This window comes from Hyperoodon ampullatus (genome assembly GCF_949752795.1).
Source record: "Hyperoodon ampullatus genome assembly, chromosome: 2".
NCBI classification, from domain to species: domain Eukaryota; kingdom Metazoa; phylum Chordata; class Mammalia; order Artiodactyla; family Ziphiidae; genus Hyperoodon; species Hyperoodon ampullatus.
The window spans coordinates 106,770,243-106,786,477 of NC_136915.1; the positions used below are offsets into that span (position 1 = coordinate 106,770,243).

The 16,235-nt window shown below is 44.7% G+C and overlaps 1 protein-coding gene across 2 annotated transcripts; it reads left to right on the forward strand.

The window, feature by feature from the left end:
• Positions 1-1,125: 1,125 nt before the first annotated feature.
• On the forward strand, positions 1,126-15,922 carry HAO2 (hydroxyacid oxidase 2; the record flags this gene model as incomplete). Of its 2 annotated transcripts, XM_079728087.1 has the most annotated exons (7): positions 1,126-1,259; positions 3,222-3,373; positions 5,098-5,381; positions 6,836-7,045; positions 11,354-11,512; positions 11,884-11,953; positions 15,867-15,922. In XM_079728087.1, the coding sequence occupies exons 1-7, from the start codon at positions 1,129-1,131 to the stop codon at positions 15,920-15,922; spliced, it is 1,062 nt and encodes a 353-aa protein (XP_079584213.1). In that variant the 5' UTR covers positions 1,126-1,128. The 2 variants fall into 2 exon arrangements, with proteins under 2 accessions (XP_079584213.1, XP_079584214.1); XM_079728088.1 differs by lacking the exon at positions 6,836-7,045.
• Between the last annotated feature and the right edge of the window lie 313 nt (positions 15,923-16,235).

Genomic DNA, 16,235 nt, shown 5'->3' on the forward strand with positions numbered 1-16,235 from the left:
GGGGCTTATCTCTATTCCTCAGACAATAACCTGGAAATCACTCAGTTTCTACTCATAGCCTTTGGCTAATTCTTACCCCATTGCCAACTGCTAGGAAGACGTGCAGCGCTGTGAACTGCAGATTTCCCCACCCTTCCTAGAGGAATCCTCTTACACAGAAGCTCTACAAGCTGAGACTGACTGTTACCAGTGCCTTCAGCATCTCTGTAGCTACTGTTCCCTCTGCCCTTGCCCCTGCTGGAAGGATGTACCCCACAACACTGCCCTCTTCCCTCTTTCAGGGGCGGTGGTAGCAGAAGCTCCAGGTTTACGGGATTCAGACTGGGATGGGAATGAATGGAAGGAGCATATGTTGTTTTCTTGGTCTCAAAATTAGCCATGTACAATGACCCAACCAGGGAGTCGTAAAAGTCAGCCTCATCCCTGATACTCAGCTACAGCCCCGTATTCAGGCATCCGGAGATTCCTGAGAACTTCCAGGCATTATTATCTGTTCAGACCCAGTTTTCTCACCCTGATGGATATCCTTCCAAAAGAGCACAAAAATATGAAATAAATCTCCGGTATGCTCAGGAAGTGCTCATAGTGACTCAAAAGACAAGGAAAAGCCACAAAGAAATGAAGATGGTGAGCAGAAACCACATCCTGGAAGGCTGTGAATGCCATGCCATGGGCACTTGAAAGACATGAGCCATGATCAGACTTGCATTTTAGAAAGATCCCGGGCAGCTGGAGGGAAACAAGATGGAAAGTGAATCTGAAGGCTAAGAGACAAAGAAAAGAAATTTTTGTAATAATCTTATACGAGGTGGTGGGGCCGCATCTAGATCTGAGGCAGTGGACCTAGAGATGAGGGGACAGACCTGAGGGATATTTAGAAGACCCAATAACCAGGATTGGGAGAGGGGCTTGGGACAGTGGAGGGGTGCAGCATGACTACCTGCTTTGGGGCTTGGAATCAGCATGTTTGGCAGCACCTCCTTTGAGATAAATATTACAGGGAGTTCATGTTGAATCCAAACAGCTTCATGCTGTAGTCTACCCTGCCGCCACCCTCTGCTCTATATCAGAAGTATTCTTACTGGGTTTTGTTTGGTCAGTTTTGGCTTTTCCTTTAAAGGTCCAGAAATGCCCTTGGTGTGTTTGACAGACTTTGAGGCCCATGCACGGGAGCACCTGTCTAAGTCAACTTGGGATTTTATTGAAGGAGGAGCTGATGACTGCCTCACTCGGGATGACAACATCGCAGCATTTAAAAAGTCTGGTCTTCTGTATCCTTTCTACCGCTAAGCTAAGGTGCACTGGTTGAGAGCTCTTTGGAAGGTAGCAGTCCTGGTTTCTGCCTCCAAAGAAGATAGAGTACTCAAGCCATAATAATGGGTTTCTGGGGCTTCCCTGGTGGAGCAGTGGTTGAGAGTCTGCCTGCCGATGCAGGGGACATGGGTTCGTGCCCCGGTCTGGGAAGATCCCACATGCCGCGGAGCGGCTGGGCCCGTGAGCCATGGCCGCTGAGCCTGCGCGTCCGGAGCCTGTGCTCTGCAACGGGAGAGGCCACAACAGTGAGAGGCCCACGTACCACAAAAAATAATAATAATAATAATTATAATGGGTTTCTGTTGTTGTTTGGGATTTGGGGGGATTTTCTTGGCGGGAGACAGGTGCCTGGGGAGAGCATGGATGGAGAGACAATCTATCCCAGTGCCTCTGCAGAACTACCATAAGTGAGTCTCCTGAGTGCTGATCACAGCGACTTTGCCACCTGACAAGATAGGACAAGAGTCCCAAGGTCTCCAGCCACCTGGGCAGGGAGGAGAAGCTGGCTGGGTAAACCTAAATCTCCTGAGCTCCTGAACTTCCGGCTTGGAGGCAGAACAGGAGAGAGGGCTCAAGGCTGGAGGAAATATGGAGACCCAAGGAGTCTTGGGGATGAAAGAAGATTGATTCAAGGGAGAAGAGTTGGGCGGCACAGCAGCGGGTAGAACAGGAGTCAGTAAAGAGCAGCCCACAGGCCAGGTCGGGCCCACTGCCTGTTTTTGGATGGTGCACAAACTAAGGATGGGCTTTTTTTTTTCCATTTTTAACTGCTTGACAAAAATCAAAAGAAGAAGAAGAATTGCAATATGTCAAATTATATGAAACTAGAATTTCAGTGTCCACAAGTAAGTTTTATTAGAACACAGCCATGCTCAGTCATCTACATATTGTCCATGGCTGCTTTGGCATTACAACAGCAGAGCTGAGTAATTGTGACAAAGACCGCATGGCACAAAGCTTAAAACATTTACCATCTGGCCCTTTACAGAAAATGTTTGCTGACCTCTGTGATACAGAGATCAGGAGAAAACTGGAAAATGGGATGCATGGTGAACACCATCTTCTGTATTTTCATACTTGTTTAACACTATACTAGGCACTTCAATTGCTTTATCTCATTGTGTCTTCACAAGACTATTAGGAAAGTTGGATTATTATTCCCATTTCACAGATGAAGTAACTGAGGCTCTTACCCAAATTTGCACAATCAGCATTTCCAGAAAAATCTTCCTCAGTTTATGTATAGGAATAATAATATGTTGTGGAAAATAAGCACTTTTGGACCCTGAAGCTAAGTATCTGTTCGACTTAAAAGTTCGTTTCATATAATTATTATTTGTTAATTTCCCTACCTTCTAAAGTAGTGTTTAAGTCACATCTTCAAATGAATTAGCCTCTAGCAAAAAAAAAAAAAAAAAAAGTCGTGGTCATTCTCTGGGATTTGTTCTCTTTCAATCACCTTTTCTTGCTTTATAGAGATTTGTTTCCAACCTAAGAGAGAAGAGACTGGAACTCCGTCCTGCTTATTCCTTCCCTTTCTAGTCCTTGTTAAGATGGATCAATCAAAGCATCCAAGTGCCAACAGTCTGGTCAGGGAGGCACAGCTCCAAGAGACAGTCCTCTGATGGAGCAAGGCAGGGAACAGCGTGGACCATATGTGTACCGGGAGTTCAGAGAAGGCGGGGTTAATGTGGAATAGGGGGTTGGGAGAGGCTTCCGGAGGAGCAGAGCCTCTAGCTTGTCTATGCTGCCTAATCAGCTACCAGCCAACTGACTCCGCCAGTGGTTTCTAGGGACCTAGTGTGGTCTAGATCTGTGTCAGGAATCTGGAGGTCCCAGCACTAAGCAGCACCTCCGTGCTGGTGAGTCATCCCACCGAGAGAAAATCTCTTTGTTGTCCAGCACAGAATCCGCCTCCGTCCCCGGTACCTGAAAGATGTGTCAAAGGTGGACACGCGGACCACAATCCAAGGGGAGGAGATCAGCACCCCTATTTGCATCGCACCCACGGGTTTCCACTGCCTTGCCTGGCCTGATGGAGAAATGAGCACAGCCAGAGGTGTGAACCCAGCCCACCTTGAGTCTCCCTTTCCAAGGACCTTAAAGTGTGTAGAGGTGTCCTTCAGAGCAGGGGCAAACAGCTCCAGAATTTCTCTAGAGAAGGGGCTTAGGGACAGCAATCTGGTTGGAATTAAGGGTAGGAAAAGGAATGCTTAAAGTTACATTTTCATAACATTTCCCCTAAGATTGAGAAAATACCAATTTTCCATTATAAAGAATGGTTAGGGTGGGAGGGAGCTACAGGTGAATAGGAGGTGAAAATCCCACCAAGCCATCCCAAGGAAGAGGGGCACTGACTGGCCCCTCTGACACAGCATCTGAGGGGAAAGGGCTGCTCAGTGTGGCCCCAAGGGTAGGGCTCTCTTTGAACCCTCGTGGGCCAGGGCTGGGACTGAATGGTGTGCCTCTGAATTTAGGATGAGGAGAAAGTCATGACATTAAGCCCTAACACAAGGCCCTGGCAGGTGCTCTTGTCCAAATGGTCCATTTCCCTTCTCCTCAGTTGACTTGATCATCTTATTTGACAAAAAGTTTTTCATTGGGTTTTGTTTCCTTCCTAGTACCCCTGAGTTCTCTCCCCACATCTGCCACCACTAAAAAAATAAAGAGAAGAGAAGAGAAGGAGAGGAGAGGAGAGGAGAGAAGAAAGGAAGGGCAGGGGGTAAAAATATTCCTGTGACTCATTTGTAATCTTCACCCTAAGCCAAATCTGTTTTTTCTAAAGTTGCCCATGGCTTCCCTGGGGTCTTTCCCTTGACTCTGTGATGTAGGAAGCAATGAATCCATGGATTCTAGAGCTGAAAGTGACATCCATCTGGTTAGGAACCAAATTTGGCTAAGTTGAAATATGAATACCCTGTATGAATATGACTGCTTTACAAAATCTTCACGGTTGAGTGTGCTGTGTTGTTTTGGGGGTGGAGCAGGAGAATGGGGTACCTCTTGTTGACATTAGGAATTGAAAATATTCATTGTGATTAAGTCAAATTCTCTGCCCATGGGTTGTAGGATGGTAGTGACATTAACCTGTTGGGGAATTCCCTGAAAATGATTAAAGTGGGAAATGAGAAAGATGCAATCAGCACACCATTGTCACCGTGGTCATCATCCTCATTATCCCTAATATTTGTATAGTACCTCACTTCATAATTTTAAAAAAATGCTTCCATAGCTAGTATCTTATTTAATCTTGCAACAACCCTATAAGAGAGGTATTAGTATCCCCCCACCCCGCCCTTTTACACATAAAGAAAATGAGACTCAAGGCCACACAGCTAAGAAGTGGTAGAACTCGCATTCTTCTAACTCCAGATAGCATGCTTTTTCTGCTGCAAAGCTCATCCTTCTCCATGGGAATTACGTTTTCTCATCCTTTGCCTTCTTTAATTCCCTTCTGCTTCGTTGATGAGTTCACAAGAAGCCCATTTCCTATCTGAAAGCCACAACATCTTCAAATCATTCTGGGGACTCAAGGTCATCTCTAGCCTGAAATATTTTAATATGCAACACAGAGTTTGCAAGACAGGTTATACAGAGGAGGACCCAGACAATCTGATCAAACACGTGCAATGCCTGCCTGCCTGACAGGGAAGCAGAATGAAGTCAAGCTTTATCTTCACTCACAGGGCAAGCTGGCCAGAGGCAACACAGGCTCCTAGGGCATCTCACCCCAGTTCAGAATGCCTCTGCCCTCCAAGCTGAGTTGTGTCCTCTGCTTTGCAGCTGCACAAGCAGCCGGTATCTGCTACATCACCAGCACGTATGCCAGCTGTAGCCTTGAAAACATTGTTGCCACTGCCCCCGGGGGCCTGCGATGGTTCCAACTGTATGTGCACCCAAACAGGCAGCTAAACAAACAGCTGATCCAAAAGGTAGAATCCCTGGGTTTCAAAGCTCTGGTAATCACTGTGGATGCACCCAAAGTTGGCAACAGACGACACAACATTACAAACCAAGTGGACTTGATGAAGAACTTACTGCTAAAAGATCTCGGATCACCTGAGAAGGTAGGAAAGATACCAGAGCCAGGCGGGCAGGCGTTACAGGAGGTAGATTTCCATCCCTCTTTCCTCTTTTCTTTCTTTCCTCAAGAAGTCATTGGGTGGGGCTTCCCTGGTGGCGCAGAGGTTGAGAGTCCGCCTGCCGATGCAGGGGACGCGGGTTCGTGCCCCGGTCTGGGAGGATCCCACGTGCCGCGGAGCGGCTGGGCCCGTGAGCTATGGCCGCTGAGCCTGCGCGTCCGGAGCCTGTGCTCCGCAACGGGAAAGGCCACAACAGTGAGAGGCCCACATACCACAAAAAAAAAAAAAAAAAAAAAAAAGAAGTCATTGGGTACCTGTTCTGTGCCAGGCACTAGGGATGCAGCAGTTCAAGAAGCAGATGTGGTTCCTGCTGCCCAGAACTTCCAGACAAGCAGAATATAAGACAAAATGTTCTTTCTCATTCCTGGCAGCCCAGAAATGTTCTGGGCAGGGCTGGGTGCTGGGAAATAGGAAAGCTAGGGAGAGGATTTTTTCATGAAATAAGAGAGCAAACTAAAAATTTCTTCCAACATTTTCTACTTTATGCCACATTTAGAAAATGCTCAGTCTGGATGGCATACTTAGATAAATTGACTATCTGAAGAGGATGCTCATACCCAAGGTGAATGGCCCATGGTGTGTAGTCAGCCCAAGCCCCACCCTCCTCCCTTGAAAACTGGGGAGGAAATATCTCTGCACACCTAGAACTCATCCACGGGGTACCAGAGTGCTACAGCACACTTGTTTAGACAAGGTGACTACAAAGGGCACTTCTCCCATTAAAATCCTATAGTCCGATGGGATGGAGTGCCCCAGAGAGAGAAAGCCATGGTAAAGTTGGAATCCCTTGGCTACATTAGAGGTAGTGATATCAGCCTTTTCAGCCAAAGGGCAGCTCTGATACCCAGCCAAGTGACTCAACAGTTCTACTCATTAACCACAAATTGGCCTTGAGGTTTTCTGGAATCTTAGCTCAGATTCCAGGGACACATTGGGATCTACAGATATTTGACTCACATGGTGAGCCAAGATAAATATTGGATAATATCTGACTTAAGGTTATTGAAGTATTGCTTAGTTCTTTTTACCCTGTGCATATCTCAATCATAACACATCACAATGGCCTATAAATGTTTTTGCTTATCTATCTCACTAAACTCTGCGGTTTTTTTTTTTTAAGTAAGGACTGTGTCTTATTTGTCTTTGTGTGCCCAGATCTTGGCATAATTATTGAGCAGGGACACAAGTAATGGTTAATGAATAAGCAATCGAAGTAGAAAGTCTTTTACATAAATTTTGTTAGGAAAAGGAGCTAGAAGTAGTGTTGGGTTTTGTGGGTCCTCTTTTCAAGCTTTTGGAGGCTCTCCAAATGTGTCCCATCTTTGGAATGGGAGTCTTGAAGGAGTTCAGGACTAAAGTTCTCTTTTATTCCCCAACAGGGAAATTTAATGCCTTATCTCCAGATGTCCCCCATTGACTCATCCATCTGCTGGGATGATCTCTCCTGGTTTCAGAGCATGACTCGATTGCCCATCATCCTTAAGGGGATCTTGACAAAAGAGGATGCAGAGTTAGCTGTGAAGTACAATGTCCATGGCATCATTGTTTCCAACCATGGTGGGAGGCAGCTTGATGAGGTTCCTGCTTCTGTAAGTAGGATGACTTCAGCCTGGGTGTGTTTGTGAGTGCTCTGTTGTGTGTGTGTATGTGTGTGTCCACAGCAAGGTACTCTATGCAATTTGGTGCACATTCCCCTCTCCCTAACCACCTGTGTTCATATCTACCTGTGAATTGTTAAGGACTTTTAATCATTAATAATAGCCTAGTGTGTGCCAGGCTCTTTTTACAAACTCAACGTATGTCATCTCTAAATCTCAAAACAGTCCTGCAAGATGGGCATTATTATCCGTATTTTACAGATGAGGATACTAGAGTTTAGAGATGTTAAGTAACTTGTCTGAATTCACACAATAAGTGTTTAAGGTGAAATTTGATAGAAGAGTTGTTCCCAAGTCATGGAGGTCTCCTGCCTTCCGGAAGAAGCATTCAGCTGGAAGCTTGCCTGTCTGCATGGATTGGAACCTCATATTTTCTCATATGACACATCCCAGGAAGAAACAGTGCCTAACGGAAGCTAATAAATAACTGTCTTTCACAGTAAAACTTTTAAATGCCCTATGAATCCTTTGCTAAAAATCTGGGACAGTCTAATTTTTCCCCTAACTTATGAATTTGTCCCTTATAGATGGAGTCTGGGGAAAGAAAAAGAAAAGGAGGGAGGAAGGGAAAGAACTTTTTAAGGGAGTTAATTTATTTTCTTTTTTTAAAAATTATTTTAAAAATTTATTTTTATTTTTTTGGCCGTTTTGGATCTTTGTTGCTGCACGCAGGCTTTCTCTAGTTGCAGCAAGCGGGGGCTACTCTTCATTGCGGTGCACGGGCTTCTCATTGCTGTGACTTCTCTTGTTGTGGAGCACAGGCACTAGGCACGCAGCCTTCAGTAGTTGTGGCGTGCGGGCTCAGTAGTCGTGGCTCGCAGACTATAGAGCACAGGCTCAGTAGTTGTGGCACACAGGCTTAGTTGCTTCTCAGCATGTGGGATCTTCCCGGACCAGGGATTGAACCTGTGTTCCTTGCATGGGCAGGCGGATGCTTAACCACTGTGCCACCAGGGAAGTCCAATTGTTAATTTATTTTCATGGAGATTTATAGCTTATATTTTTCAAGAGATTCTTCTATTGCCGCTTGACTCATTTTGAGAAAGGGAAGTGGGTTTTTTTCCTCTAAAGTCTTTTTTGGCCTTTTTATTATATAAGTAAGACATGTTCACCACAAGTAAACTATAAAACATACATAAGCAAAAAGAATAAGATAAAAAGCACTATCATACTGACAATAGTTTGGTAATCAACTTAATGTGACCATAACGTTTTACGTTTGAAAACTATACATGATATTATGTAACTTTCTTCTTTCCATGTATTAATATATCGAGCTCATTTTATTTCAATAGATATGCTTTCTTGTTTTTAATGGTGTGTAGTATGAATAGACAATTTATATGACCAGCTTCCTATTGTTGAACATCTGGATTGCTTCCAAGCATTCACTATTTTAAACAACACATCAGTGACCATCCTTAAATCTTTAGCACATTCTCAATTACTTCTTTAAAAAAATTCCAGGAAATAGAAAAGCTACATCAGCCAGTTTGTACATTTCAAGGCTTGTGAAGCTTGGGGGTTTCAAATACCAATCACTGGCCTCCTCCTCTCCACCAGGCTCTATCTGATAGCAAACAGGCATGGAATGATGGAGAGCAAGGGGCACACTTTACTATGACTCTCCATAAGAGCTGAACTGCAGGGAACGGTCAGGCCTCCTATTTCCCATCCCAACTCTTGACCTAAGACCTTAGAAGAACACAGGTCTTCAGAACACACACTGAGCTCTCTCACCCAACTCCTTCAAGGATGCCCACAAAGCTATCTCTCACACACCTCATAACTGACAGAACAGAGGATGCAAAAGAGCTTAGCAGGTCTTGAGCTGTCCCAACTGTGGTGACAATAGGAGCAGAAAGCAAAGAGGCCCTCACCAACTAGCAGCAAACAGGGTAGAGTATTGACTTTTGAGAAAATGCTAATAAAATATAATACAGGGCTTCTCTGGTGGCGCAGTGGTTGAGAGTCCGCCTGCCAATGCAGGGGACACGGGTTCGTGCCCCGGTCCAGGAAGATCCCACATGCTGCGGAGCGGCTGGGCCCGTGAGCCATGGCCGCTGAGCATGCACGTCCGGAGCCTGTGCTCCGCAACGGGAGAGGCCACAACAGTGAGAGGCCCGCGTACCGCAAAAAAACAAAACAAAACAAAACAAAACAAAACAAACAAAAAAATATATATATATAATACAATCTGCTTTCCCTCACTAATCAGTTTAGCTAGTCTTGCCCCCTTGTGGAGGACTGAGTAAGGAGTGGGAAGAAGTGGCCCACTAATTTTCCCACTGCACTTCCTCAATAGAGAATGAGTGTTGGCAAAGGCAGGCGCCAGAACAAGAAGAATTTCTCCTGCCCCATCACGTTGATCAATATGTTGTTCTCCCCAGCCATTTGACCTAACAACCAAACCCAAGGTCATCCAGGGACAGCACCAAGATTAGTGTGAGGCTAGTGGGGAACCCACCCTTGGCTCAAAATTTTAGAAGGTGCCAGAAAAACTGAGTAAGGTATATAATAGTTTCATACACTGTTTAAAAAAATGAAATTTAATGCAAAAAAATCCATGGTGAACAAAATATCAACATTTTTAACAAAGAAAGGATCCGTCCCTGCACTTGCATAACACTGCCCCACTCATCTCACTGTAATCCTGGCCCTGGTTCCAATAAAACTTTATTTATCAAAACAAGCCCCCAGCTCACAGGTCAAAGTTTGCCATTTGATTTTTTTAAATTTTGTCTTCAAATATTATTTATATTTTTGGCACCCCTTAAATTTTATGCTGGGGATAATTTCCTCAGTCTTCTCAACCCAGTCCGCTCCTTGTGAGGGATGTGACTCTCTGAGCAAAGTTCCATCTCTATAAGACTCCATATCTAACACCCCTGTATGTCCTACTGGAACCAGGGAAAAGGATCAGCCAGCTTTTATCGCCAGAAGGCTCTAATGAATGCCCTGTTGTGGATTATCAAAAATTAACTCTCAAGCCATACGGAACCCTAGGCTGAAATTCACTCCCTATTCTGTTTCTCAAATTACTGTCAGCTCCATTGTGCACTATGGCTCACTAGAAGAGTCCTTGCACAAGTATATTTATTCATTTCTCGCAATATTTGTAGAAATAGTTTGTAGAAATATTCCAAATAATGCCATGGTAGGACTGTAAAAATACCCCTTATTTGGATGTGAATTCCCTCCAGTCTTTACATGTAAGTCACGACATATTCAATTCTCCTCCACTTGTAAATTAAAGTACAAAGTTCTTTCCTCCCTGATTTCATACTCTGCTCAGTCTCAGCGAAGGATCTTGTTCAGGTAGAATTTGAATTGACACCTTTGGCAGCACAAGTCCTCTTAGGGCCCAGTTTCTACTTCTACTCTCTGGTCATTCCTCAAAGAGGCACAGAACAGGAACCCCCGAGGCAGTTCCAGAACCTTTTCCTCCAGGACCCTCCTCCTAGACTCTGCAGTCACTCTTCCTTATAGACTTGGAGGAACACAGCTTGGTCTGGGGCACCTTAGGTCCACAAGGCTTGTTGACCAAAGATCCTGGAATGAAAGAGACAAGGTGAGAGAAAAGGTCCAGTGGAGCAACCAGGCCAGAGTGATCAGCTGTTTCTATTTTGTCTTTTGAAGTCTTCAACCCTAGTTTTACAGTGTTGCTGCTGCATACCTATCCCATGTCTCAGATGACCCCCAAAGGAGTCAGGAACAAGTTGCTCAAATGTGTTGTATTAGGAATGATGTACAGCCCAGTTACACTGTACAGGCTGTGGTCCAGACACTAGGGTCATGGCCGATCACACTTGTTTCGCCAAAAAGACTTAGGGCCTTAGCAATGGAAAGCATTTCTAGCTGTGCCACCTTAGAAACAGAAAAAGTGGAAGAAAATCAAAAGTCAAAATGTTCTTTAAAAAGAAGAGCATTAAAGTGAACACTACAAATGGAAAATGTCCCCTAGGGGATGTGAAGAGGAACAGAGGTTTCTGCTCCATCTCTGTCAGAGCAGAAAATGGCAGAACGGGGAGCCTGCAGAAAGTCCCTGGACCTTGGGAATGTGGCTGCCTTGCTATGATAGGCACCTGCAGCCTCAAGCACGGGAGGGGAGGAACAGTTAGGCATCACCCCTGCTTGGACCTCCTGGTGCCAGCCCATGCTGAGGGGGCACTGCTGTCCCCTGACACCCTGAGAGTCAAAAGGGAAATCCCTCGAACCACACTTGCCTGTCCTTTTCAGATCGATGCCTTGACAGAAGTGGTGGCTGCTGTGAAAGGGAAAATTGAAGTGTACCTGGATGGTGGCATCCGAACCGGCAATGATGTGCTGAAAGCTCTGGCCCTTGGGGCTAAATGTGTTTTTCTGGGGAGACCCATCCTATGGGGTCTTGCCTACAAGGTGAGAGTGGCAAAGTGAAAACCAGCCAGAAGGTACCACGCTTCTCATTCGTTTCCACACATTTCTGTGGTTTAACCCCCAAGCTTGGCTGTTTGTTGGAAGGTGCCACAGATCCTGAAGGACAGTGACCCCTCTCCAGCTCCACCATGCTTCCTCGGCAGCATGTTGCACATTTTCAAGAGCTGTCACCCTACATTTTCCTCTTTGCTTTCCATTATTCCCAACATAGTTCTAATTTCACAGGTAGCCCTGTCCTCCCCAGCACAGCTCTGAGCTCACCTAGAATTTATACTCAGCACATGGTCAGAATGTTCCTTCATGCCTCTTTCTCTCTCTCTCTCTCTCTCTCTCTCTCTCTGCCTTGGGAGCAGGGTGAACATGGTGTTGAGGAAGTTTTGAACATTTTAAAAAATGAATTCCACACTTCCATGACCCTGACAGGTAAGTTTTTACAATTCTTTTCCTGGTTCAGAATGGAAAACAGGCCGTATAAAAGAACAGGAGCAGTGGCCCTTCTAGCTCACCTTTCCCAGACCCAGTGACTACCCAAAGGAAAGAACAGGGAGGAATGTGCCAGACAAAGATTAAGCACAAACTCAAAATATGATACATCTACTACAAAAGCAAATGCAATTTCAGATTTGGGGAAAGAGGGTCCCGTTTTACTCTGGCTTGCTCAGATCCTATCAGGCTTGTCAGATGTGGTTCTGTGTGTCATCTTTTAAGTAATATTCATGGACTGTGAAGAGTAGAGAAATTATGTCATAGAGGAAGCATGGAGGAGCTGGGGAGATAGAAACAAACAGTAGGACAGAACAGGGAGAAGGAGAAGCATTATCCTGCATAACCGCAGACAGCAAGACAAGCATGAATGGCTCGAAGTTACAGCCAGGCTATTTCAGTCAAAAATGAGATGACTGTAAAGCAGTGCTCATAAAAACATACGTGTTGGGCTTCCCTGGTGGCGCAGTGGTCGAGAGTCCGCCTGCCGATGCAGGGAACACGGGTTCATGACCCGGTCCGGGAAGATCCCACATGCCGCGGAGCGGCTGGGCCCATGAGCCATGGCCACTGAGCCTGCGTGTCCAGAGCCTGTGCTCTGCAACGGGAGAGGCCACAACGGTGAGAGGCCCACGTACCGCAAAAAAAAAAAACAAAAACAACGTGTTTAGCAAAGCCTGGAATCCCAGGGATCCTGTAAAATAGTGGTTCTCAACTAATGATGGTAACTTCTCTCTTCAGGGGCATTTTGTTTGGGGGATCAGTTTATTTTTTTCTCATCGGCACAATGATGCAGGGTGGGTACTGGAGGTATTTAGTGCTCAAAGACCAGAGATGCTAACTATCCTAAAATGCTTGGAGCTGTCTCACAGAAAAGAATTGTCCTGCCCAAATGCCAATGGCCAATAGCTCTGTCTTTGACTGTCAGCTATAGATGGTAATCAATTGCAATGTGAGAGACAGACAAGACGAACCCCAATAAGACCTCCACCCACGCCTCAATTCTAAAATATGGTAATAACAGAAACCTCCTCCAGAAGTAAGGAAATAATGAATCAAGAGCTCTGAAGTGTAGTCAAGACTGCTTTCACGCCATTAACTTATTTCTGTAGATGATGTTACTGAGCATCTGACATGTGCTAGGCACAAGGCAAGACATCCAGGTCTTTTCAAGTCTGGTTTTGATCTGATATTTAGACAAGTATCTGGTACTCAGCGTCCAAGTTGCATAGTGTCCACTGGGGCTGCAGACTCACCCTTTTGAGCTTGAGTAGTACAAGCTAGAAAACTTAGATTGGCATTAATGCCAGCACCAGCCCCTTTCCACTTAGCAGTTTAAAAGAAAAAAAAGGGAAATGGATTAAGGCGTCAAGGACTGGGACTGTCCATTTTGGGCCAAAGCCTATGAAGATAAGGCAATAAATGACCCAAGTTGCTCCCATGAGGGAGGGGAGAACACAAGTGTGAACAAATATCGTATTGGTGTGTTTTGCCCCTGGTGGGGGTGGTGGTGGTGGGAAGAGGGATGGGAATATGTATGGTTTCTGCAGATTCCAGGAGATTGAGGTGACTTCTCCTGCTCCCCCAAATATTTTCTCCTGTCCTTGTGAAATGATATCTGAACTTCTTTAACAGAAGCCTGTTGGGGGAATTCACAATAACAAAGCTTTTTTCTTCCACCAAAAGTTTATACTTAACAACCATTGGGGTGGAAATGGTGGCTGGAAAATCTTTTTCTGAAATAGAGCATGGAGAGCACCCTTTTTTAAAGGGGGCAGGAAAAAAAGAAAGAAAAAGCAAGATTATGAACACTTTTATGCCTGACTTTTTATATTCTTTTCTTTCTAATTGTTCTACAGTGAGAATGTATTGTTTTAAATGTATAGAAAAATTACTAATCAACAACCAAATGTGGGATGGAGAGGAGGGTTTGGGGAGGAAGAGGAAGAATAGAAAACCTAGGCCAACGGCCATCCCTCGGCAACCTCTGTGTGTGTCGCTCCCCCAGGAAAGACGCCCCACAGGCTAGTCCCCGGGGAGAGGAGGTCTCAGCTGAAGGAGGGGCTGTGTTTTTGGTGGAACTCACTAAAGTGTGAAATCATAATGTGAAACCCCAGAGATTCTGTCACCCCTTAGCTTTTCTCTGCACACTGCATCTCAGATGCCTTGACACAAACCTGGCACCCAGGAGGTGATCGGTCAATATGACTTCTCTTCCCTAATTCACCTAGAAATGTGTGATATTTTCCCCTTATAACCCTGAGACATCACAGATTTGGGAGGAGAACACTATTTGCACTAGGGTTGAAAGCAAAAGAAGTTTAAAATTAATGTTTTTCTAACTGTGAGACCAATTGCTGAAATTATATTTATAAAAAGGGTAAAACTGTGATTTGTCTTAAAAAACAAAAATGTGCACATATAAATCATATCAGTACAAGCCTGCACACAGCTTACTCAGTTCTCATCCCTCGTAAGGTGAGGGGCTAAATCAGAAGAGTATATGAATCTTCTTGAGATTTATTGCTTGGAATTAACCACTTTGCTTTAATTTAGCCAAAGCTTTTTAGTGTGAATATCCACATAATTTACAGTAATGAAAAAGCAGGAATACATTGTAATTATGCATTCACTCTTAAACTTTTACTGAACCTCTACCAAGAGTAAGGCAATGTCCCTGGTACCTTGTGGGACCCAGACCCAATCTGATGAGTTTATACTGATAAGTATAACAAGTACACAGATATCACCAGGGCTTAAATGTGAACGGATACTTTGCGTCTCAAAATGGAATCACAACACTTTGATGCAACTACTGAGACATTTTTACATAATTTAAATATTTATTTCTACTACAATGTATAAGCAGAGATTATATTTTGGCATCTCTGTGCTCCTTGAGGAGGTCTGCCTGCTCTGAAGCTGCATTATTCTGTCTGCCCTGTGGAAACCCAGAGCTCTCAAACTCATTGTCAGTTCTGACGAGAGCACCTCTGGCTCTGAATTCCTGCTTCTGCTGACTTAATTCATTTTACGGGTTATTTATGTATTCCACACCTGCCGTTTCTGTCCCTTATAATCCACGCAGGCATGAAACTCAACCATTTCCTCCACTTCCATTTTTGGGAAAAGACCCTCTCATTAGTTATACTTTTGTGAGTAATACAATTTGCTAGTTAGGTTTTGGGAGGTGACGGTGCATACATCACAGATGGGGAAAGAACTTCAAGTGAAACACTATACATCCTCTTATCCCCAGTGATTTCTCACTGTCTTCTGCGCCTACAGTTCTCCAGCTCGTGTTCTCACTCTCTCCCTTCTCTCTTGACATTTGTCTGGAGCCACTCTCTCCAATCCCTGTGTCTCATCTCAGTGACAGTCCCAGTTTTGCATTTTAATGAAGCTCCTCCACCAAAGATGGGTGTTGCGTTTTACAAAACTTTTTCATAGAAGGCAGTTGTATGAAACACTCGCCCTATCTTGTCTGCTTTCCCTGAGTCATATTCCTCCCTGACAGATACTTCCTGTGTCCTGAAGCCTTATCACGACGGAGATAAAGCTCAAGGGTATCCACTGCACACAAAGTGATTTTTCAAAAGGCCGAAATATGTTTTTTACATTTTTACCATGCCGTTTTGACATGGCTGTTTTAAAAGAAGACACCGGCACAGGCTCACAAAATAATTCCCAGTGCAATCAGAATTAGATGATTCATTCTGTATACATAACATTTAATCAGGGTGAGCACAAGGGTCAAGTCAAGCTTGTTCCCACTAGACCATCTCTTCCCCACAGTGGGGTAGGTGACTGGGGTTTTAGAGAAATGAGCTTTTTAACTACATTGTTCTTTTAGGCTGCCGGTCAGTTGCCGAGATCAGTCGGGACCTGATCCAGTTCTCCAAGTTGTAGAGAAAGAGGGTGAAGGGACTGACTGCTGAGTTCGCCCACAGGAAGAAGACAAAATCTTAATAGGGTGTGTGATGCCATCCTGCCTCGGTCCCATCCTGTCCACAGGCTCATCCCCTGCACCCTCAACCACTCCACCCCAAATCCCTCATATTCCTCAAATGTGCCGATGCTCTTCTTTGCCTCACTGCTTTGTATATGCTGTTCTCTTGCCTAAAATCCTCCTCTGAAAAAAGACATCTTAAAAGGGCAGATCAATAATAACTGAAGTAGCTAGTGGATTAAAATTTTTGAATATACTACATTTCTATGAAAC